This window comes from Daphnia pulex, chromosome 10 (assembly GCF_021134715.1).
Source record: "Daphnia pulex isolate KAP4 chromosome 10, ASM2113471v1".
NCBI classification, from domain to species: domain Eukaryota; kingdom Metazoa; phylum Arthropoda; class Branchiopoda; order Diplostraca; family Daphniidae; genus Daphnia; species Daphnia pulex.
In genome coordinates this window covers 6,406,575-6,431,760 of record NC_060026.1, presented here as the reverse complement: position 1 = coordinate 6,431,760, position 25,186 = coordinate 6,406,575, and the positions used below count along the sequence as shown (strand labels likewise).

The 25,186-nt window shown below is 38.6% G+C and overlaps 1 protein-coding gene across 1 annotated transcript; it reads right to left on the bottom strand.

Annotated features, from left to right (window-relative positions):
* Positions 1-14,764: 14,764 nt before the first annotated feature.
* LOC124203457 lies at positions 14,765-15,571 on the bottom strand. The gene has a single exon (XM_046600131.1). It carries the CDS (start codon positions 15,569-15,571, stop codon positions 14,765-14,767), a length of 807 nt encoding a protein of 268 aa, XP_046456087.1.
* Positions 15,572-25,186: the final 9,615 nt, after the last annotated feature.

The following is a 25,186-nucleotide window of genomic DNA, read 5'->3' as shown; positions in this document are numbered from 1 at the left end:
TAAAACGATCCCCATATCTTAAATGCGCCCAAAAAGCGTTACCCTTCCCGCTGCTCACTGTGCGCTTACTAGATCTCTACAATCTCTACATAACAATTTCCCACACTCTCACAACATTACCCCACACTATCGCAACATCGCTCTCTAGGTACCTTACTGGTAGGGTCCGTGTTCCTCCCTCACTTAGCATGATCCAGGAGGATAGATACAGGACCTTAGACCCGAACCCCAGCAATTCAAGAAACATGCCCTCCGGGTCGTCGCCATTCACTTCTGACGGTTTCCACCTTCCAAGTGCCTAGTGACAGACTCTGAACACTACTCGCAATTCCCTTAAAAATTTTATCTAAAATGTAATTCAGACCTACAAGTTCTTTCTTCTCCTCCATGTAACACGTTGAGGTGTATTTTCTAGTCATAACTAGAGAGAGGGCGATACATGGCGACCCTCTGGACATGGGCGGATGGCCTACATATCGACCATATCATATAGCATGGTCAATTACATTTGAGAAAAAAATGTGTTTTCTGACTTTATACGATTTGATACAATCATGTTTAACATGGTAAGTAAATAAAAACACACAAATATTGTATTGATTTCAAAAAATGCAGTTTTCTGTTGAATAATTTCCTTCAAATAATTTGTTATTTTCAAGATATAATCAATTGATCCTTGATCCTCTCTCTTTCGAATTTATGACTTTTAAGAACGACATTCCCCTCCGCAACGACGCCCCCCCCTTCATCTTGTTTAAAGGAAACCACCGTTTCTGACAATGTTTAGGGCATTAATTTTTTCGCAAAATGACTAGCCAGGTAATTTAACATTTAATGAAATTTTGACACTTGTGTTAACATTTTGTAAACTCTTGATTGAAGATTGTTGGACAACATTTGGCCGATTTATTCCGCAAGCCAGTGAAACTACCCACCCTTCCAAAAATGAGTTTACTCAAACCTCGACCTAAACGAGATTCGGTGAATTTGGTACATGTTGGACTCGCTGATTTGTTTTTCCAGGAATAGCATATGTAGAAATGTTTATGTTGCTGGTCTTGTGAATGTAAATGTTTGTGTGCTGTTGTTGTCGAAAAAATGTCGTAATGTGATGTAATGTGTGGATTTTGGTCTTATCTCTCGAATTGTGGTGATTCCAATTAGGAAGAAGAACTTGTCGGGAATTTTTTTACGTGTTCCTTTTTTAATTATTTTCATAAATGACATTCGTAGTAAGAAGCGAAGCAAAAAGGATTTTTATCGGTAGATGTGGAATGATGCCGGTGTCCTTGTGTTGTTGGGACAGTCATGTTTTCCTTCGGTTTGTTTTTTTTTCTTCTTCAATTCAATAATTCAGGAGAATTGGGAGAGTTCTATCTTCTTACCTCCTCTGACACTTTCGATGTGATTAAAAAGTCGTTTTTTCTTCTTCTTCATTTGGGTTTCTGGGGGAAAGAAAAAAAAAAACATTCATTGAGAAAAAAATAAAAATAACGAGATTGGGGGCAACGGGCAAGTCATGATCCTCTATAGCATCCTATCCTACTTCCTACTTTACTCCCCCTCTTTGGGAAACTTTTATATGTACAAGAGTCTAGATGACAGCGGAGAATAGAGAAAACAGAATCGGAAAGGAAGTAAGAAAATCTCATGTAAAAAAAACAAAGAGAGAATTCAGCTAATGAAAATTTGATGCCTGGAAACGGAAAAAAAGGAAATTTTATTCATGGGTTCATCCTTTCCTCCACGGTGTTGGATGAGTCTGCAATTTTATCCCCCTCCCCCACTTTTGCTGCTACTACATCTACTACCTGTACCATCCGGGATCCCACCTCAACACAAGTTAGTTTAGCACAAGGTCCTCCTCCTTCGTCCTTCGTATTGGTGTGATTTCTCTACAACTTCTCCTGCCTGTCCTTTCCCCCCCTTCCTCCTTGGAATATTCAATGCGGTGTAACCACTGTAGCAGCCGGTTCTGTCTATGTATTCATTGTTATTTTTAAATCCTGTTTCCACTTCTTATAAATAAGATAGTCAAGTCATCTTCTTGACTCCCTTTAATCTCGAGTGCCAATAAGTATTCAAGAAAATTACGTGTAAGATTTGGTGCATCAAGTAGGAAAGAAAGATATTGAATTTTCCGACTGAGGACACTACATGAAGCGCGGGACGGACCATCCGCTTCAACTGTGAAATTGGTGTTTCTTGTTCATTTCCGTAGTCTACGAAAAGAACCTTCGCGACCTGATCTACGATGGATAGGATTTTAGGGTATTTCGTGGAGCAGCACCGACTTCAGCATGCAATTTAAACCTGTTTTTCAAAAAAAGATAACAAGAAAGTTAAAGAAAACAAGACAAAAAAAAAGTTTGGGGCAAAAGGAGGCCATTGCGAGGAGGGGAAACCGACTCCAAACCCCCAACCCCAAAAAAAGAACCCAGTCACGAGACTCTTGATGAATAACTATAAATTCAGGAGGAAAATAAAAGAGTGGTGTTTTACCTCGGCTGACTCTTCGTCTTGTTCCAGGTAAGCGTCGATATCCTGGGCAGGAGCCGACTCTCCATGGTAGATCAGAAACAGTTTCTTGAAGAGACACTCGCGAGCTTGAGCCTGACCAACAACAATAACAACAAAAAGGGTTTCATCAGATGAAATAAACCATGTCGGTCACACTGTTTGTCAAGGACAGACCAACCGACCCAAAAAATATATATGAATCAACTCAAAATCATGAACAAGATGAATGTCTCGACTCTCGAGGACTCACGGGGCCAACTCCATGGTGGTGAAGTTGTAAACAATGAAGCGGAAGACGGCAGCTGTAGTAAAAAAGCTCGAAAAAGACTGCTCGAAAAAGACGCCCAGCGTACTAGGCCTCGTTCGGGAGATAAAATTGTCGCTCGAAAGTATAGCTGATTGTAATGGTTAGGTTAGGGCAAAAACAAGGTATAAACTTATGAAATACTTTTTTCACATAGCAAAACAATTTAAAATTTACACACCTTTTTTTAAAATATTTTTTTCCGATTCGTGTATTCAGGCATCATCACACACTGTTTGACGTGATTCAGCGATTCAGGCAAAATGTTGACTAGAGGTTACCAGAAAGGTTCAGGCTAAAAGTTTTCAATTAAATTTAAAAATTGTTACATAGAGTCAATATTTAATATAAAAATGATTAGTCTATTCAATTAGTTTTTAAATCAGTGGTTCAGTGCAATAAAAAAGTATAATATGTTTCGTTTTCAAATTGGCAACACTGTTCCCTGCATGTCCAAATATCTCGATTTTCGAAATATAAACGTTTGAATAGCTCTAGACTATCTAGTGTTGAGTAGGGATGAAGACGGTCACGGGTCGTTGTCCTATAATTTTTAAGCTAAAATACTTTATTCATTGTCGCTATATGTAAGCATTTTCGTATTTTTGTATAATTAAACACTACTGACTTCATTGTGCAATTTTGTATGCAGATATTCTGGTGAAGATGGCATCCAGTATATTGCTGCATGTTACCCACGTCGATGATTTGATTCGTGGTCGTCAAGGGCCATGCGTGTACTTTTGGGGCGTTATATGTTGTTGTCCAATCGCATTTGCAGACCACGCCGAAGTGAAGCAGACCTTAGATGGCATGGAGACTGCCGGCATTATAGCACCCGTCAAGGAAGCAACGGATTGAGTGGCGTCGTTAGTGGTGCTCCGAAAACTGAATGGCAAGCTCCGCATTTTTATAGAGCACACCAGACTCAACAGACATGTTGTCCGTCCCACACACCCGACCCGCAAGCCGAGGGACGCGGTGGCGGAAATCGTCAATGAAGCCATGTTCTGCAGCAGCTTCGACGCCACCAATGGATACTTTCAGATCCCCCTCCACACAGCGAGCCAGCATCTCACCACATTTATGACGCCCTGGGGACGTTATAAGTTTATGCGTGCCTCAATGGGCCTCTGTTCACCGTGCGATGAATATATACGGGCCGACGCCGCCTTTGGCACACTACAAAACACGGTCAGAGTAGTGGACGACATCCTACGTTAAGATCGGTCATTCCCTTCGCCTATCGAGGGCGTCGTGTGAGCGATTTTACAGGCCATGCGTGCAGAGAAAATCATTCTCAACGCGGACAAGTTTAAATTCGCTCAGAAGAAGCTGGTGTGGGCCGTCTATGAAACCCAGCATTTTTTTCATCGAAGCGATTGATGGAGACTCGGTCACGGGTTATGGTAAAGATATCCGTCCCTTTAAGCCTAAAGGATTCGGAGGTGGGTCAGTAGGAAAAGGATCTGTTGGCAGTGGCGTTGGCGGCCGTGGTGGCGGCTGCCATGGCGGTTTCGGCCATGACAGCTTAGATGGCGGTGCCGGCGGCGGTGGGGGCGGCGGTGGGGGCGGCGGTGGTGGAAGAGGCGGACGCGGTAATTTTTAATCAATTACCATAAAATTTTAAATAATTATTTTTTTTTATTTTTTAGTCGGGGACTGGATGTGTGTTCCGTGCGGCATATGGAATTTGGCATATGGAAGGCATATGGAAGAGGCGGACGCGGTAATTTTTAATCAATTACCATAAAATTTTAAATAATTTTATTTTTTTATTTTTTAGTCGGGGACTGGATGTGTGTTCCGTGCGGCATATGGAATTTCGTCTGGCGTACTGTGTGCTACAAGTGCGGAGCACCCCGGGGCGTTTCCGATGACGACCGGATGAAATGGGAACAGTCATGTTCCTATCCATCAATCGATGCAGATCCATCAGAGGTCTCTTCGGGGGCCGAAACACCAATTATCACCCGAAGAGTCTTTTTCCGCACAAGATTCAACATCGAATCTTCGCGAAACCTGACATGTGTTCTGGATACTGTAGGTCTTGGACAATATTTTTTTTTTTTTGGACAACATGTTTTTTTTTCATCGAAGCGATTGATGGAGACTCGGTCACGGGCTATGGTAAATATACCCGTCCCTTTAAGCCTAAAGGATTCGGAGGTGGGTCAGTAGGAAAAGGATCTGTTGGCAGTGGCGTTGGCGGCCGTGGTGGCGGCTGCCGTGGCGGTGCCGGCCGTGACAGCTTAGATGGCGGTGGGGGCGGCGGTGGGGGCGGCGGTGGTGGAAGAGGCGGACGCGGTAATTTTTAATCAATTACCATAAAATTTTAAATAATTATTTTTTTTTTATTTTTTAGTTGGGGACTGGATTTGTGTTCCGTGCGGCATATGGAATTTGGCATATGGAAGGCATATGGAAGAGGCGGACGCGGTAATTTTTAATCAATTACCATAAAATTTTAAATAATTATTTTTTTTTATTTTTTAGTCGGGGACTGGATGTGTGTTCCGTGCGGCATATGGAATTTCGTCTGGCGTACTGTGTGCTACAAGTGCGGAGCACCCCGGGGCGTTTCCGATGACGACCGGATGAAATGGAAACAGTCATGTTCCTATCCATCAACCGATGCAGATCCATCAGAGGTCTCTTCGGGGGCCGAAACACCAATTATCGCCCGAAGAGTCTTTTTCCGCACAAGATTCAACATCGAATCTTCGCGAAACCTGACAGGTGTCCTGGATACTGTAGGTCTTGAAAAATTTGCCGATAAGCAAAATTTTTTTATATTAAAATTTAAAATTAGTTATTACGAAAGCCATTTATACATTAATTTTCTCTTTCTTAGAGCTATTTTCAAGCAAACATATCGACCTCGAAATGTTTTTAACATTATCCGAAGAGGAGATATCCTCCCTTGGAGTTCACTCATTCGGGGCCAAAGTTGTATGATACCTGGTTACATACGTCAAAAATGACACATGCGCAGCCAATAAAGAGAACCTCTCTAGATGCCGGTGCTAGCCGGAATGAGAGCTTCTTTCTTCGTCTTTGGCGGCCCTCTACCGGACATTTCTACGCATCACTTAACACAAACGAACTAAGCCATGGACTACTTTAACTAAAGGACGGGACTCTTCGGCCTTTCCTATGTCGGCAATGTAAACTTTTTTCCGGAAGAATAAGAATTGAAATTTAAAAATATGTATTGTTTTACCTAATGTTCCTACACCTAATATGTACGGTTATAGAGATATTTCAAATTACTTTACGGAAAATTTGAAAAAAAAACACCGGTGCCATCTATGAACCAAGTACCCTAAGCTGTTTGAGTTTGCAAGCAGATACATGTCTAGAGTAAGAGAGACCACTCTCTTATCTCTAGTCTTCTGACATAGCTGCCTAACTAAATTTCACCTTGTAGCGTATATTCCTAAGAGCTTAGAGTGCTTGGTTGCTAGATGGCACCGGTGTTTTGTCTTTTTACCCCTACTCCTGAAAGTAAAATTAGAATACTTTATTAATTAGATTTTTGTACTAAGTTTTATAAACACAGTTGGAATCAGCGAAAAAAACTGCATTTTTTCGATGTTCTCCATTAATTATCTTCTGAACAAACCCCACCCGACTAGCTTTAACACGGCGAGATAGGCGAAGAGTCCCGTCCTTTAGTTACAGTAGTCCATGACTCAGCACATATTTAAGAATTGCCAGATTGCAAAAAATTCAAAGGGGTTTTCACATCGTATTTCCTTGACATTTCAATGATAATTCTAGACCAATTACCTTTAAAGCTAATGCGCGTGTTTAAAAGCTTTAAATGAGGATCTTCCTCATCATAAAAAATGATAGACTTTTGTTTATGGTCATATCCATTTATTGGCTTACAAATACAGAATCTTTAAGGCAGATATGAAAATCTCGTGAAGTCTTATTCGACCATTTACATATTGGAAATGACTAAAAGAAATGTGTGTTGTCTATTATAAAATATTTTTATGTCTCAGAAGTGTTATACCCAAGGATGATAAACTCAACATTGAAATAGTAGCCACTTAGAGTGTATATTGTTCGTCAAATTTTCCCATTAAGTTTATTTTTTAGCGCTAGATGGAGGTAAAAAACAATCGGAAAAATAACCGACAAAAACTTAAGATAAATAAAATTTTTCCCACGGAAATTTAATCGCCGATTATTTTTCAGCGATTATCGCTAGCAGCCGATTATCGGCGAAAAAAAAACGCGCCGTATGTCTGAAGCTACGTATTCCAAGGTAAAAAATATAAATGTTTACTTCAAAACCCGCTCTATATTTTGGGATACATTTTATTTTGATCGAGATAGTACCAGCTGGTAAAAGTAACTGGTGGTAAAACTCAAAAGGTGGTAAAAGTAACTGACCAAGAGTATTTATTCCAGGTGATATATAGTGTTAATTAATATTATTGATGAGCACTATAAAAATTGTATCGTATAATAAGATATAGAATTTAAAATGTTTTTCACGCTTTTTCACGTTTTTTTCCCGCTGAGGGGTCTAATTTTTATTTGATCGTCGCCATTTTTTTAACAAGTTTTTTTATTGCTATGAACACCCCAAAATAGAAGAGCGTCATCAAAATTCGAAAATTTCTGTAAAACGGAACACCCTAAGCCCCATGTATAAATCAACAAGCTTTCTGGGAATGTGCGCCTTCATATTTTGTCAGTAGTGCAGCCATTTGATCAACGCCGCCATCTCCGTTACCCCTTTTCTTGCCCAAAAATTCAAGGCTAAATTGGGTTATGAGGCTGCACCATCAACAAGAAACTGTTTTCTGCACATTCGTATTCAAGGTTATTTATTTTTTATAAGCTTGGTAGTTATGGAATTTCACAGCAAATTATACCCAATAATAGAGCAAGCTTTGAAGTTTAACACATTTATTTCCTGCTAGGTAGCATAATCCCTTCATATTGAAAGTCGTAGTCCCTTAAGACCCCTTGTTAAATTGTGGTAACTTTTTTTTTGGGGGGGGGGGAGGAGAAGTAGGTGCAATTTTTTTCTGGTTAGGGTATAGGGTATATGCAACACTCCTTATCAGGACACATCCAAGCAGCCGATTTTACTTCGTCATTTTAACTTCGGGAATATTCCTTGTCGATATTTCTCTTCAGCATTATCGAGATTCTTGAAGTGATGAAATTGGATTTCTCCTTGAAACCGTAAAAAATTTAAAATTTTACAAGATAGTTTTAGAAAACAACATATTCATAATTATTAACTGCACATATTAGGGCGTGAAAATGTGATTTCTAATACACTTCATAATGTGGGGGACATAAAAAAAGAAAATAGAATTTTTCGTCAGGGTCGGTAGGATGTTTAATATAATATTTGTTTTGTTCCATTTCTCCAGATACGCCAAAGAGTCTATGTACTCCTTAAGAAGGTGGAGACCACCACAAAAAACATTGTTCACAATTGCCCCTTTCTTTTTCAAAGCTTTTATTGCCTTGACAGCAATGTTTTTAATAACAATAGAACTGGCCGCACCACTCATTGCGTACGCAGCGATATGTTGGACCCAGTTAGATCTGTAGCATCGAAACATCAACACAAGTATGATCTGCCAGTTATTCGCTCTTGTTTTTTATATTACTATCTCCACCGTAATCAACGAGTCTATCGAATTAATTTTTTGTTTTTAAAACTTGAGAACCCACATGCGACCCCGACAGTGACCATACACATGATCACGCGAAGATAGATGAGGTTTAAAAAAAAATAAATAAAACAGAGCATGAAGTGTAGGGCGCAATAAAAACACATGAAGGAAATTCTCTGGAATAGATGGGTTACCAATTGAATTTTAATGACATGGCCCCTTTTAAAAACCGAATTTACCAATATGTACAATTATATTTCTTATTCAAATATCATCAGAAAAACTCAGAAAACTGGAATAAAAAATCTCTTTTTATAATAATATAATAAAATATAAACTTTTTACCTGTGAACCAATTCCAAAGTGAAAAGATTCAAACCCTATCCTTTAAACAATCCCCAAACGGAGGGAGGTTCAAATTTTTTCAAATGCCAAATTAAAATATCAATCCTTATTTTTTTTAAAGAATTTTAAATAATTAAAAAAAAACACAACAGTGAAAACAGTAAAATGATGTTTTATTGGATAGGACTAAAACTAAGAAACATATTCCATCCAGTGAAAAAGTACCAAACTGTGAAAAAAAACACAAAGATTCTTTTTTAAGTTTGGACTCTTTGTCCAGGTTTATAGGTTGTCAATTACAAGGGTTGATATAGTAGTTCGTTATGGGTGAACTTGAAGAAAAAGATCTTTTACCAGCATTAGCTGCAACGACATATCACATTGGACAGCAACTATAGGAAAAAAAACCTGTAACCAAAGTGAAATGAAATTAATCTTCAGCATCGATGGAAACACAGTATGAATTTAAAGCTAATTTATATTGTTTCAAAAGTTAATCCAAATATTCTATGGCAACATTATCTGATACCTATTGTTGAAACAGAAATTTACATAAAAACAGGTCACTCATTTAAGATTTAATTACAAATTCATTCAAACTTTGTTGATTACTCTAAAATGATAAATATTATTTCTATAGTGCTCAACCAATCTTGTGTCCAAAAAAATTTCCATACAAACAATCCACAGCTAAATAATATGAGCGAAGAAAAAGCAGAAATCAAGAGCTTAATTTACCATAAATGTAAAACTAATCTTGAACTAATCCTGAACAAAGAAATTGAATACCCAGCAATCATCACACCATAGCCAAAGCTCCATCTTTGTTGAACATCCAAATTTGAAAAACAACATCGTCCAAAGACTCGTCACGCTTTGTTCTTTTTACCGCATTTGGCATTGCCGTGATATAGCCTTAAATAGTTTTCTTTTTTGTTTTGTTCTTTGATTTCCCGTTTTCCTCGAACATCGCCTACGGATCTCGATCGTTAATCGACTTCACCCTTTTTTTTCCAATGACAACAGAATAAGCCGCACGAAACCACTTTCGGGAAGTCATTGAACTTGCCTCATCTAAACTGGGTGTGGTCAACAACAACACTTAAATAATAATAATATCTCGATTTCATTTCGATGCAATCATTTCCATGTACGAGAAGTAAAACAGAAATCATAATTTTGATTTGACTTGATTGAGCACACTTGGATCGAGGATTATCAAAGTACAGAAAAAGAATCTATGTAATGAAACGGATCAACGATTTCATCAAGATGGAAACGTGGGAATCACAGGTACCCTCAGGCAGATCGTTGTTGGCAACGTGATACCAAAATGACGGGCGGGAAGATGAAACTTCGTTTAGCGCTAGAGAGATGTCCATTTTCGTCTCAGAATAAATCGGATAGATGAAACAGAAAGCCACCAATAGAGTCAAGCGATTGGTGACAAGATCTTTGATACATTCGGGCAATATCAATTGAAAATGTGAGCTAACGATGTCAAACTCTTCTTGATAAATAATCAAACTCTCCGAAATCAAGCAATATCCAACGCGGTTGATCATGTCCAACAACAAAAAATTCACACTAAGCAAACATTTTACCTATTTCAAAGAAGTTCATAGACGAAATTCAACAACTTTAAAACACAACTTCTTTGGCAGCACAATAGAAAGGCTTCCTAAATATGAGCTTTATCCCCCAACAAAGGAAGGTTTGAATTTATCAAATGCCAAATTAAAAAATAAATCCTATTTTTTTTAAGAATTTAAAATAATTTCAACAAAAAACACAACAGTGAAAACAGTAAAATAATGTTTTATTGGATAGTACTAAAAGTTCGAAACGTATTCCATCCAGTTAAAAAGAACCAAACTGTGAAATAACATAAAAATTCTTTTTTAAGTTTGGATTCTTTGTCCCTTATATTTTATCAGTGTCCCAACTAGGACAAATGCGTTCGACCTTCCACAGCATACGAATGGCAAAAGCCAAAATTGTTCCGATTTAGAAACGATATTCTAGCTTTCCGTAGGGAAATCAATTAATATGGGAAATATGAATATTCTCGACAATAGATAAGTAGTGAAAAGATGTCATCGTTATGGATCCAGGTGTTGTTGGAATGGCTTAATACATCGACTGTTACTCTTTTACAATAATAATCGTTAGTATTTACATTTCGTAGGTTGCACAAGTGTTGCAAAAAGCTGATCAAATGCTGTTAAAATGTGTTATCTAAACAATTTTGAATGTTGAGGTTGAACACAACAGTTTTTTGTAATATTCCATTCAAAATTTCATTGAAATGTCGTCTTATTCGACAGAAAACTTAAGCAATGCACAAAAAAGGAGGGGGTCTATCAGAAAGATAGTAACGATTTAGCAATTTTATTCTAAATGAAATGAAAAATAGCTTCACAATTTTAACAAATTGCAGCCAGGTAAAACATAAAGACAGGCGAGCAACAGCATTCAGATTTCATTAACTTGCTTTTCAACAAATTTTTGTCTGGATGCAGACAATTTAGTTTTTATTCGACTGACGAACTCGAATTGGTTGTTCTTCTGGGGATTCTAACTTTTTCAGTTCTAAAGCCAAGACTAACAAATGATTTTATGCGTCGTGGAAAGTAAAATTTATATTTTTTTATACTTTTCTATATGAACTGTATGTAATGATTTGTGTTTTTCTTCTACCTAAGAGAAAGAAAATCATGTATTTTAAATGTCGACATTTCGGGAAACTTTCTTGTGGTAGCAGAATGAAATGCGTTGACGGCGTTTGCTACAAAACTGGACGGGATCACAATAATAGCCCTGGTATGTTTGCCCGATTTTTTTTTAACTTGCAACTTTATTTCTTATAAATAAATTTTTGGCTATTGTTACCAGAAACGCAATAATTGCACCGGATTGTTGCAGTCAACGAATGTGTTCGTTTGGCTCTGGAACGTCTTGGACGCAAGAAGAAATCATTTCGAAGAAGTCTGTCAACGGCATTTAGCATGTATTTTTTATAGTCATAACTTTTAGTTAGTTATTTCTTCCTGTTTTTTAGCACCAATGTCACGTTGACTTTTGACGCTGCGCTTGGGAAGCGCACATGAAAGTTGCTCGAAAGAAAAACCATCCTGGTATCCCAGAGAGATACACAGAGATTGTGGATACTCTTAACAAACATTGTCAATATGATTTTGATTTATATCGATACGTTTTGACAGGATATGAAAAGAAAATTTTCGGGTGAACTATCAAACCAAACTCAAGACGTCCAAGATGCTGCCAAATTTCTCTATGCTTACTACATGAACTATTGGCTTCTTGAAGTTGAACCGGTAACATGCAGCGTCTATCGTGACAACCATCGAACAAACAACGTCATCGAATGCTGGAACCGTTGGTTCAACGAGCGCTATTTAGTTGCTTATTCTGGTTTCTTCGAATTCATGAGTAAGAAAAATATTCAATAAATAGGCTAACAAAAGAAACTATTTTCTTACAGGTTTTTATTTGATTGAAGCCAATGATTGTACTGAGCGAGATTTGGATGGACTAAGTGGTGGTTTGAGTTTATTCCGTGATAAATCTGCTTCTTATCGTACAGTCGATAGAAAATTGATCAAGCTTTGGGACAAGTTAGATGAAAAAACCATAAGCCGTGTTCTTTTTCTGGAATTGGCCTCTGACTTCTTTGAACCGGATTGGATCGGTAACATAGGATATTGTTTTTGAGATGTTTAGTTAGACTTAATTTCTTTGCTTATCTTCTAATAGACATTGCCGCGTCCAACCTTCGACACCACTAGAGCTCCGGCACGAACAGAGATTTACAAGGGCAGCAACGACTTCAAGCTGGAGCAGCAAAGCCTAAATCTACTAGAGCAATACCAGCAGCAACCCAAGGTAAATCTATATATTAATGTGTTTGAATATTTAAAAATTTGTTCTTATGAATAGCTCTAGAAGCTCTTGCTTTGTCACAGCAAGCCGTGCAGCAAGAGAATTCTTTTACATCAACGGAGGCGCCAGTAGCACCTCCACAAACTCAACGAAACGCTAATCGACTCGCCATCACTGCAACGTCAACGGCTGCTGAACCCGTTGCTAATTCCACGACTATTGAGCCAATCACTTTTACTTCTTCGAATAACCTTTCGATGAGACGACTCGACATCGAAGTTGTTGACAGTAGCCGCCCCAAGCGCATCTGTAGAAGGCCGACTCGTTTTAACGATTTCGCTGTTTCTCAGCCCCGAACAACTTCTGCAGACACTTAAAGAACTTCACCACATCACTCTCCCGTCTTTGTACGTACTCTAAACAAAAGATGACGCAACTAACCCACAACAATTCACCCTTAATCCATGTAATTATTCTCTTTCCTCCGGCTGTATGACAATTTCTATCCCTCTCCGTCAGTGTGCTAGTTGTCAACTTCATTTTCAAAATATGACTGCGCTTATTTGAATTTTATATGATTTTATGAACCCAGATATGTCTAAATGATAAGCCTAGTATCTAAGAATTAAAAAAAATTTAAATACTGAATTGTCAACATATGCATTGAATAGAGTTGCACACACCTGATATGTTCGCAGTACTTTCGCATTTACTGTTGAAGTAGTCTCGCATTTATTGTCGAAGTAATCTCGCAAATTTGTCGGGGTTATCTCGCAACCTGTTGAAGGTGCGTCGCATCGATGTCGATAAAAAGTTTTGTCGGGTGAACGTCAGCATCCCGTTGCAGGTATAGTTGAGAATGGAGAGGGGGATTAAGCCCAGTATCTAGCACTTAAGGCCGTAAAGACTTGGACAGTAACAGGGCCACAATGCACGCTCAAGTCGGACTGAGCACTGACGCCGGCTGCAGGAAGACAAGCTTCCTAGAAACAGAGATCTCACACGCAGTGAAGGACTACCTATATTTTCTCACTTTCTCCAAGGCTATCGAAAAACAAGGCTCATATCGGTGCGGAAAGATATAGATGGAGGAAGCAAGAGATTAAGAATTTCAAGCACAGCACTCGAGTTGGTGAACACAACGCAGAAGCCAAGTGCACCACGCTTGTGGTAGACACGAAAAGAGCAATGGAGAATTCCAAGAACACGCAGATGAAGAGGAACAACTGTACAAAAAAGAGTTGTAGAGAGTTGTAGAGAAGAATGTCCCATGGTGGATAGTTGGTATTAAGAGGGAAACTGATGCGAGACAGTGAGTGGCCTTTGCTCAGAAAGGGCGGGCACTGATGAATGAAATTTCGCTATGAGTTGGAGAAGCACAACTCACTCGAACTCGAGAGGATACGCAGTGTGGCTATTTCAAAAATTCTGAGGTCAAAGGAAGCAGGTTTGAAATTAAAAGATTAGGTTGGGGCTGTTTCGTGCAGGTAATAATTTTGCACATGTAATAATAATGCACACATTTTGCATTGAAACGAGAAGGTGTCGGATATTTCCTAACATTAACTTGAAAAGACTTGAAAATTCTTTGAGAAAGCTGTACTCTGCAATCTTTCTCGTTCCACGAAAACTTAGCTACTGGCGAACACTTCAGACATCAAGAACTCAGTAAAAAGGGGTAAGGGGAAAACATGATGCGCTCAATAGCCCGAGGGGTCCGACACGCTCAGACTTGTCTGGACCAAACAGTTGGGCTTTGATTCGTCTTTTCATGGTGCAAAGGACAATACATTAAAACTTATTCTTGATTGGTTGGAATTCTCCGGCATACACCCGGCCGGAATTACTCCTCTTCTTCTTCTTTCACCGTCTCCATCCGCGCCATTATTTTATTGTTTTCCGCTGCTTGTCGGTTAACTTGGCGGCAATGTTGAAATCTGTCCCGCCTTCATGAGTCGTATTTCTCCCTTTAGAACGTTTCTCAATTGGTCCAGCGTAAATTGGTCCAGCGTAAATTCGTCTTTGTCGTGCTGGCGAGCTACGTTCTTCCGTACATCGGCTGGAGCTTATCTAGAAGAATGCACACCAACAGGTCGCCGTAGGTATCCGGGGGTTTTTCCAGAGACTCTAGGCAACGGACATACGACTCGATCTGGTCGTAGAAGCTACGAAGTCCTTTTAGATTAGCTTCCGGTTTCTGCAGGTTATATAAGGCTCTCATATAAGCTGCGACCACCTTTGATTTTCTTCTATATCGCTCTTTAAGAAGGTCCACTAGGACTGCATAATTTTCTTTGTATGGAGTCAAACCTGCTACTGAAGATAAAACGTTTGGGTCTAGTTGGCCCAACAGAAAGGTAAACTTGTTGATGCCTGCTAGTGAATCGTCGCTTTCAATCTCCGCAACAAACGCTTGCCAGAACTGCTGCCACTGAAGAATATCGCCATTAAAGCACGACAAGGCGATTTTTGGGCGGCTCGTCGCTTTAGAAGGAACACTTAGTGCTGGAGGGTGATGATCAATTTCTGGATTTGCGCGGCGCAATGTATTGATTCTATAACGACAAAGATATCCAACGTCTTGAATTGTGGCATTTTCTGCATCTGTTGCTTCCTTTTCTTGTTGCACATCTTCTTCGCTAAAGGCATTCTGAATCTGTTGATCCATATCTTCCAGCATATCATAACGGGCTTTTAGGGCAACCAACTTGCTCTCAAGTTCGTGAATCTTTCGAGTTTGTCCCATGTCTCCATCTGCAAATATAGCTTCGAGTCTTTGAATCAATCGGGCTGCGACAACCCTTCCACCATCCCTCAAGGCTTGCAATCGTGATAGGTCCACCATTTTAGACTTACAATTTTTCAGAATGATGGTTCCAATTAAAGATGACTACCAATGATGCGTGATGACGCCAACACGCTAAGATTTGAGATTTGCCTGTCTCAATCAGGTCGTTTGGAACCGTTACCTTCCGTAACGCCAACGTGAACAAAAAACGAGGACCAGGTATCCTGGTTACGGCACCAAAAATGTCGGACATTTCCTAACATTAACTTGAAAAGACTTGAAAATTCTTTGAGACAGCTGTTTTCTGCAACCTTTCTGGTTCCACGAAAACTTAGCTACTGACGAACACTTTAGACATCAAGAACTCAGTAAAAAGGGGTAAGGGGAAAGCATGATGCACTCAATAGCCCAAAGGGTCCAACACGATCAGACTTGTCTGGACCAAACAGTTTGGCTTCGACTCGTCTTTTCATGGTGCAAAGGACAAAACATTAAAACTTATTCTTGATTGGTGGGAATTCTTCGACAGGAGGAGAAGTAAACCTAGACTGAGCAACCGTAACTAAAAATGCGCTCTACAGTGGAGGAAAAGAGGAATTTTAGTTGTTTGCCATCAAATCCGAAAGACAGTCGTAGGCAACTGCTGACAGCCATAATTTACCTCTTGGCGGAAATAAACTTGGTTTGCATGTGGATCCCCCACCTTATGTTGGCATCCAAAAAAAGGCCAAGAAAGGAGGCTTAGTGTGAAGGTGAAATTTTAGTTCCATATTAAATGGACGTAGAGATTTCGTTCACTCTGTTTTTCTTGAATGAAAATTCAGCAATTTTTACTCAAATATTCTGTCATAACACGTCATATTCCGCAATATGAAAACACTAAACAAATAAAACAAAGCCAGGAGACGCAAGATCTCATCGCGGTTAGCATCTTTTGTGATCGCGAAACATCTGGTCATTTCGACAACTGATTAAGTATTTTAATTATAGCAAAAACCTAACCTAACCTAATCTAACCTAGAAACCTAGGTACCATTCTATTCTGTTCTATACATTTGATAGCGCATTTTTCATAATGAAAGATCAAATTACGTTCTTTCGACACCACACAATTAGACATGAAATAATCAGAGATAAGCAGCGGCACATAAGTGTGTCTTCAGTAGACTCTCAAACACGGGAAAGTTATTGGCAAGACGGATCGATACGTGAAAATCATTCCACAGTCTAGGCGCAGCCTGAAAAAAAGCTTTCTGACCATAGTTGACAAGTTAAGGTTTTGGGGGGACGAAAATACGACCATGGTTATCAGACCTCAAAGCACGACCGGGCAAATATGGAACAGTGACGAGACAAGTAAGAGGGGGCTTGACCGTGAAGACAACGATATGTGAGTACAATTAATTTATTGGCAATACGTTGAGCAATGTGAAGTCAATGCAGCTTTTTTACCGTTGCGTCATCAGATGTTTTCTTGCAAAAGATGAGACGAGCGGCGGCGTTTTTAATTACTTGAAGGCGTTGGATGTCCTTTTTGAGAAGATCAACGAAAAGTGAGTTGCAGTAGTCAAGTCTTGACAAAACCAGGGCGTGAACAAGAATTTTTGTATAATCATCGTTCAGATAGCGTCTGCGGCCGATGCGGTGTAGTTGGAAGAAGCACTGCCTCCGAAGAGAAGAGATTTACTGGGAGAGACGAAGATGACGGTGAATGACAAAACCAGTTTAGGATGGTGTCGGATGGTTGAATCAGGGTAGTGCCGACCAGAAGTAGCTCACACTTGACCAAATCTCAGCACTGAGGAGAAGGAGTGTAGAGAAAGCTAGTTTTACCAGCGTTCGCCATCATTCTCTACTAGTGAACCAGTTGTCAGCATTCTAGAAAGATCGAGAAAGTTTGCGACGAGCTTCCTCATACTCAATAGCACCGAGGAGAAGGCAGCGGATGATGCGGTATCGAGTGTCATCATAAAATTTACCTACGTCATTACCAGTACAAAGGTGATCACTTCAAATAACTGAAGGTAGTGGGTTGGCGTAGATGAGGTAGGCAATAGGGCCCAAAACAGCTCCTTGGGTGACGCCTGTGAGGAGGGTTGAGCTCCCGGATAGTTCACCTTTCATGCAGATAACCTGAGTGGGACCAGTGAGATAGGAGCGAAACCAATTGACGGCGGTTTCAGTCACACCGCAGTGATTCAAGAGTCACTCAAGAAGATTCTCACGATCGACTGCATCAAACGCAGCACTAAGGTCAAGGAATATCAGATCAGGTCCATCACAATCCAGCTTCAACGGTCATCAAATAGTCATTGAAGAGTGAAAGAAGTGCAGTTTAAGTGGATGAGGCGGACGATAATTGACTGACCTTCGTCGAGGATGTTGTTTGAAGACAGGTGATAAGAGAGTTTACTGGCGATTTGACGTTCCATTTGCTTAACGAGATAAGCAGTGTTGCAGACAGATCTGTAGTGATTAAAGAGCTTTGGGTTAGACTGCGTTTTTTTAAGAGGTGTTATAAATGCAGACGCAAGTTAACCCGGGAAGACACCAGAAGATAAAGACAAGAGTTGATAATTGATGAAATTGGTCGAGTTAACACGCCCTCGACCTTCCCAAGTAGAAGAGTTGGAAATTGACCAAGGAGACAAATGAGCATGGAGACTGTTTGATGAGTGCCTTCACCTTTCCCAGTGAAATTCGAGCGAATGATGCCAAGCAGTGTTTCACAGAACGGCCCTCGAGAAATACAGGATCACTGGAGGTAGGTGGAGGAAGATTTTTTGTTACACTGTCAAGGGATGACGCAATCGTTGCCACCTTGGGTGAGAAGAACTTGAGAAAGTCATTAGGCAGTTCACTCTTCGACGAATGATCAGGAAGAAGAGGATCCCCACTCTTACCCATATGATTGTTGATCAAGCGAAACAGTTTTTTTTGGTCAGAGCTACACTACACAACCAAACCACTTAAATATCGCTTCTTTCACACCTTGAGGGAAGAAAAGTAGTCACCAAAATAATTTCAATGCGTCTCATATAGAACACTGACACCCGACCAATCACCTGAGGTGAATGCCCTCAGTAGTCTGTATCTCGAGGTTCTCTCTGAGTAACGTGCCTCAATTAGAGCTTCGTTACGCAGCCAGGCGCCTTTTGTTTTCGGTGCTTATTTACTTCCAATTTTGATCATCGGTCAGATAGCGTCTGATGCGGCCACTGCGGCCGATGCGGTGTAATTGGAAGAAGCACTGCCTCCGAAGACTTGGGGAAGTCCTTGGGGTACCCACACATAGACGAAATGTTGGGTACAACAACAGATGGCAAATGACCATTGTAAACGGGTCATTCAACTTTGGACATCGTTCAAACTTCTGCCCTACTGTAACGAACCCTAAACCTCCCTCTCCTTCAGGACAGCCAGTTTTAGATGACCGTCCTTTTCCCAGTCCCCATTCGGGATTTGGGAAGAACTAGCTACGACCGAACAACCAGTTGGGCCACTCGGTGGGACCTGTTCAAAGCATTGAAAATGTAAAACTAAAAAATTCCGTAGTATCGTACTCCTATTTAAGAGATATTAGCATCAACGTCTTCGATATAAATGATATACGGTTGTCGTGCATCGGCACAATTAAGACGAGCACTCGTCGCGTTGAAAACGAGAATCCTCCTGTTTTTATGCTTTAATGCCGCTAATGTGAAAATCTGGTCTTGGATACATGAAACTCCAGAATTCTGTGTCTAATTCCCAATTTTCTTGTAACATGTTTACGATTTCACTTGATTTCCACAAAGACCTTTTTGATTAGTCCAGAACATGGATGCCCAATCATTGGATAGTTGCCTTTCAATGTCTGGTCATTTAACCGCATGTCTGGCTATAAATAATATATAAACTTATCAGCTTTAAACAAGAATACTTAAGTGCCAATTGACTTAAGTTAAAATGAAAAGAAAAATAACTTCCTTCGTTTCTACTTTTGGAACTGAAGAACTCGTACCGTCGTAGTTCGCCACAGTGAATGTGGTTCGACTTTCAATGATGATGTCAAAACAGATGTCGAACAGCAGAAGTTTTTCCTTCTTCAGAAGAAATGCACTCCGCCATTTTCTATCAACAATCAATATTTCACTAAAATTATGGACAGGAGTACTCTTTCAAAAACCCGGCTATCGAGAAGGATATGGTCATCCCAATGGACACTTAAGGAAAAGAAGGGAAAACGCTGTTATTTCCACCGCTAGATACAGCTATAAGATAATGATGGCCTACATGGTCAAAAACCAAATAAATTTTTCAGATGTTTCCTATGATTTAATCGCTATTATCTCGTCTCAGAAACCAATTATTGAAACACGGTAATAATTGACGTAGGTTAAAATTTTTAGTGGTATGTACCCAGCTAAAAAAGAACTTCAGTTTAACTGTAGTTTAACTATAGTTTCCATTACTAGAGTAATTTGGCCGCAAAACTATAGTTTTTTTAGTTCAAATAACTGTAGTTTTTCTTCAATAAAAAATGCAGTTTTATTACCATCATTGTTAAATAACTTCGAATAAAAAAGATTCGACGTGGGCCAGGATCGAACCTTTAATTCTGGAGTTGGCAATTCATCTCGCTAACCACTAGACCAATTGACTTATTAAATTGGTAGACATCTATGAAGTAGCTTATGATTTTTGTTTTCTATAACCTATGGACTTAAAAGTTTTCTAGTCTTTGTTAGTTTAGAAAACAGGAGTAAGAAGGTAGCGGGCGTGTTTGTCGAAAACACTCACAAATACAATTATAGTACTTAGACTTAACATTATAGGTTAGACTACTTACGTTTTAAGAAATTGGTAAAATTATATAAGCAAGGGGAGATACATAAAAATATTTCAAGTTGGAAAATGTGATGTATGGCTAATAAGTGCAAATGAAAATTGATCTACTTGACTAAATAGGCATAAAGTGGTTAATGGACTTATTATAAACTATTAAATAGACTTTAAATAATTCTGTAACGCGGCTGCATATAGAGAAAAACTAAACTTGTCAAGTCAAGAAACAGTAATCTCGTTAATTTTATGAAGATTATCGTCCCAGAATCATTTCGGGAACGGGTTATTTTTAAAGAATTAGTCATTTGTCCCAAATAATTGTAGATTTGAAATGGATTAAATGTGTTCCTGCTGTATAATATTTAATAATTTTTTTTCACTGTAAATTTTATAACTGCCAAGTCATATGTGTGTGTGAACAATTCCTATTAAATGTATTGTTCACGTACAGTTTCATATTCGTTTAACTATTTTTATAAATCAAACAACTGTTTAAACGTCAGTATTACAGATACATAGTACTAAAAACTGGAGTAAATTTTGCTGAACTGCAGTTTTTAAAATTTATACTACAGTAAACTAAACATAGTAATAAAAAACTAAAATACATTTTGCTGAACTGCAGTTTTTAAAATTTATACTACAGTTTAATAAAAAAAACTGCAGTTGTTTTAATTTTGGAAAAACAGACTTAATAAAACTACAGTTTTACAAGGATAAACTACAGTAAAATAAATATAGTAATGGAAAACTAAAGTAAATGTAGAAAAACTACATTTTTTTGCAAAATACTGCAGTTTTCGGTAAAATACTGCAGTTCTTTTTCAGCTGGGTATACATTTGTTATATTTCTAAACCCATAGTGACGACTTTCGAAAAATATAAAAACCCGGTTTTGGTCTCACAGAGTCGGTTTATTAATACGGAAACCATATTTTGTAAAGCAAGAATCATTAGAATTTTCCCCCCATTTTTTGTCAATTCTTTGTCTCAGAGTTGTTGCAAAACTGTTTTACTGCTCTTTTTTAGCTAGGTGATGGCCGTTATGCATGCTCTATGAACCAAATCAATGGATCCAAACCACAGATTTTTATCTATAACCTGTGGGAGGTATACGGATCATAGAGGTAGACATTTTTAAAACAGTTACGTCTCATATCTGAGAGGAACCAGTTATACATGGAGAAATTCAATCTATGTATAATACCCTTTCAAAAGAAGGTATTATACATGTGTGTTTTGCATTGACAAAACATCATTGAAAATCAGCCCTAATTCTGTTCTGGTCTGTTACTGATCTGTTTTAGTATGTTTTCCTATGTAAAAGAGCTAAAACAGATTCTGTTACAGGGGTATCTGCCACCTGAGAGGGACACAATCAAACAAGAGAAAATTTGAAGCTACCAATTTCAAATGTTCAATGTGCAATCTTGTGAACTATAGAATTGTAATTACAACTTTTCATTTGATTTGTAGTTTAAACTTCAAGTATAAGGAAGGCTGACTGTGATATGTTTCGGGAAGAAGAAGGTTCTCTCTTGTCTACCCTTCAGTCCTTGCAAAAAGAGGGTAGAAGAATATTTGGATGACAGTGAACTCGATAATGAACAATCTCCGCCAGAGAACGAGATCGAAGAAAGCGTTTCAATGGAACGTGGTAGACAGAGAAACGTAGAATAACCACCATGAGATTGAAGAAGGATTGTGTGAGGCCCAAGATGGAGGAGCCGGAAAAGTTTTAGTGAAATATGGTTATGTATAATAGGATATTATCCCACTCACTGATGCAAATATATACGGTAATAATGAATTTTTATTGTAGCAACTCATTATTTTTTTTATCCAACAAGCAAAGAAACCCATGTTTGTGCAGGTCTACCATGCTGTAGCTTAAACGATAACATCAAGCTGGAAATGAATAGCTGACCGAAATGGTCAAGTATAATTGAAGATTCAACTTTTGAAAACAATCCCATCCCCGTCAATAGCTTATCATGCCTCATTGAAAAAACTGTGGATTTTCCTGTGAGAACTAAACAGTTTTTCGAGAAACTGGAAGGACACAAAAAACACTTATGCTACTCTGAAATCTCAACTGGGAACAGCCCTTACACTGATTGATAGTAAAAAAAACCACCAAGGGTATTTTCGAGGGGTTCTCAAGGGTTTTAAGTGTAAAGAACTAGGGGTGACCTACGTAGCTCAAAAAGCAAATGAAATGGAAAAACAGTTTTACCAATATGGAAGTATTTTGCCCAAGTCTTTTAGAAAACCGAGTTTTTCTGTCTGATTTGTTTGTTTTGTTTATTTTTATTTTAGACAAAAGGCTTTGTGCTGGCGATGCCAGAATCGAACTGCCGAATGAAACCCCACTTTGAAAAATTGGACCAACTACTTCTGCTACACACAGAAATATGGTGTAGTAGATTATTAAGAGACTTTCGCCCCAGTCGTGAAGTATGCGGTTCTCAGAGTCGTGCTCGAAACTGCTTTAGATCTGTAGATGCTCCAACTGAACATAATAACAGCTTTTCTTCTCAATGAAGAGATCTAAATGGATCATCCAAAGCCTTTGGAAATCTATCTATGAACTGGAATAAAGCTCCACAAGTGCGGGACACACAATTTAATTACTTCCTCTTAAAGTTTGGTTAGAACATAGCACAGCAGATCCCTGTGTGTATTTTCCCCAGAAGGAGATGACAAAGTGGCAAATTTTTTGGACGACGGGCTCGTGTGCAGCTTCGTAGCCTGGAACGGGGTTTTAAGAGAATGAATTTGAGCCATATGTGTTGCAACTTTCAGAATATTCTTGATGATAGCTCGCATCGCAAGATAGTAATCAGAAAAAAGGTTATAATTAGGATCCAAAATCGTGGATAACAATTATATCTGATCGAAATGTGACGGACATCAAATATTTCTTTTAGGTTAACCAGTGTAGCGTTGGACAAAAGATTCAAACCAACTAGCGCATGTTTCTAAAGGAAGTTCAATTTTTTAGTAGTGATAATTGCTACTAAACGTTAATATACTTGCTTCCACTAACACGCTGTGTGTCCAATGCCAACGGGGCCAATGATTCTACTTTGAACTTCAATATTGCCCATCTGAATTAGGACAGTCCATCTCATCTTAGTTCTTTGCAAAATTGTTTTTTAACACCATAAGGGGCCTCTCTTTGAATTGATCTGTTCCGTGCTTTGTAATTATTAATCTATAAGTTTTATAAAAGACTTGTTTATTTTTCTCTCGGCTGAGGTAGCATCTTTTTGTCTGAAACGTTTTTCAGATAATTTGCATATACTCAGCTTTATCAGATTGCCATTTTTTACCATTGATGAATGTCTTGGTAGCTGGTCTTTCGCACACGAAGTAGTTCTATTATAATACTATATAACAACTTAAAATGGCTGTTCGTAAACGTACATTTGCGGAATTGTTGGAACAAAATGAAACTGTAAAGGATGATTTAAAACAAAAATTTCGTGTTTCTGATGCTAAATTAGAAGCGATTAATAAAGAAGTAGAAGATGTGAAGCAGATGCTTGACACTAATTATCCATTCAAATTGAAAGTTTTCCGTACTGATGATGTTCCTATTGCTACATGAACGTAAATGGTTATCGTACTGTATATGATGATAATGGTGGAGTAACACATCGGTCGATTCCGAGGATATCTTCAAGATGGGCTGAGTAAAATGACAGATTTTGCCGAAATAGAACAAGTACTCTGAAATGATGCAGTGGATAAAGATGGCGATTTTTAAAAATTTGTTGAAACATTGAAAGTTTTTGATTTAGCTCAAAGACTTATTCGAGATTATGTTTGTGATTTGTATGTACCGGGACGCAGTCGAAGCATGACATTTGCTGAAAATTGTGTTTGCTGAACGCTACGATAAATCAAGATAATCTTTATTATACAAGATGGTAAGTAATCCCTAAAGACCGTAAGGCCTATCTCACGCGGGTTAAGACACCACATTTGAACCGTGGTGATCCAATACCTGGCGTGGGTACTGTATCCCTTATCAATAGGCCTACCTTAGCCTATCGATATAATCTATACCTAACTTACTGTCGCGTGCATCGTAAAGAGCGTGCTTTTCATTTTGCGTTGCACGAGGTTCAGAGTCTCCAACTTCAATAAAGTTTTTTTTTTATTCGCAAGAGCACCATCTTGAAATTTCTTTTATAAGATTACCAAGCTTTTTACGGAAACACGGAACGGAATTTTCGTTCCCACGGAAACACCACCCCTTCACGCTAACCATAAGGCAATCATTCATCAAAAGATGCTTTTTCAAGAAATAAAGGTACGGTTGGAAAATGAACTCTGCTGCTATTAAGGAAATTTACGACGAAGAATTGGAAAGGTAGCATTCATTTCGTTCAATATATTTGAATTTTTTAAAAAATTACCCTTTTTTAAATTCCATTCTGTAATTTTTTTAAATTAGGGATGAATTGTAAAGGACGTCCCGTATTTGAAAATTCAGTCTTCTCTTCAACGCCGTAGTAGTCCACCGAATCCTCTTACAATTAAAGAAGCCAATGATTTCATAATGGACTTTCCCATTTATCGGTATGCATTATACAGCTTTTATTTTGAAATATTATATTCAATATAAAATGTTGTATTATATTCTATGGATATTCTAATTTATATATATTTTTTTATTTCTATTTATAAAGAATACGTTAAGAGGACATTGCGTCTTTTATCGGGACATGGTGACACGTGAAGATGATTATGTCCTGATATTATCAGTCCTGGCATTTTATCTGGTCTTCGGAACGTTAGGGAAATCCATATATCGACGCTACCTTCGGATCATAT

What these genes read in the sequence shown, in the direction of transcription:
- LOC124203457 (XM_046600131.1), bottom strand. Translation starts at nt 15,571, where the DNA reads ATGGTGGACCTATCACGATTGCAAGCCTTGAGGGATGGTGGAAGGGTT.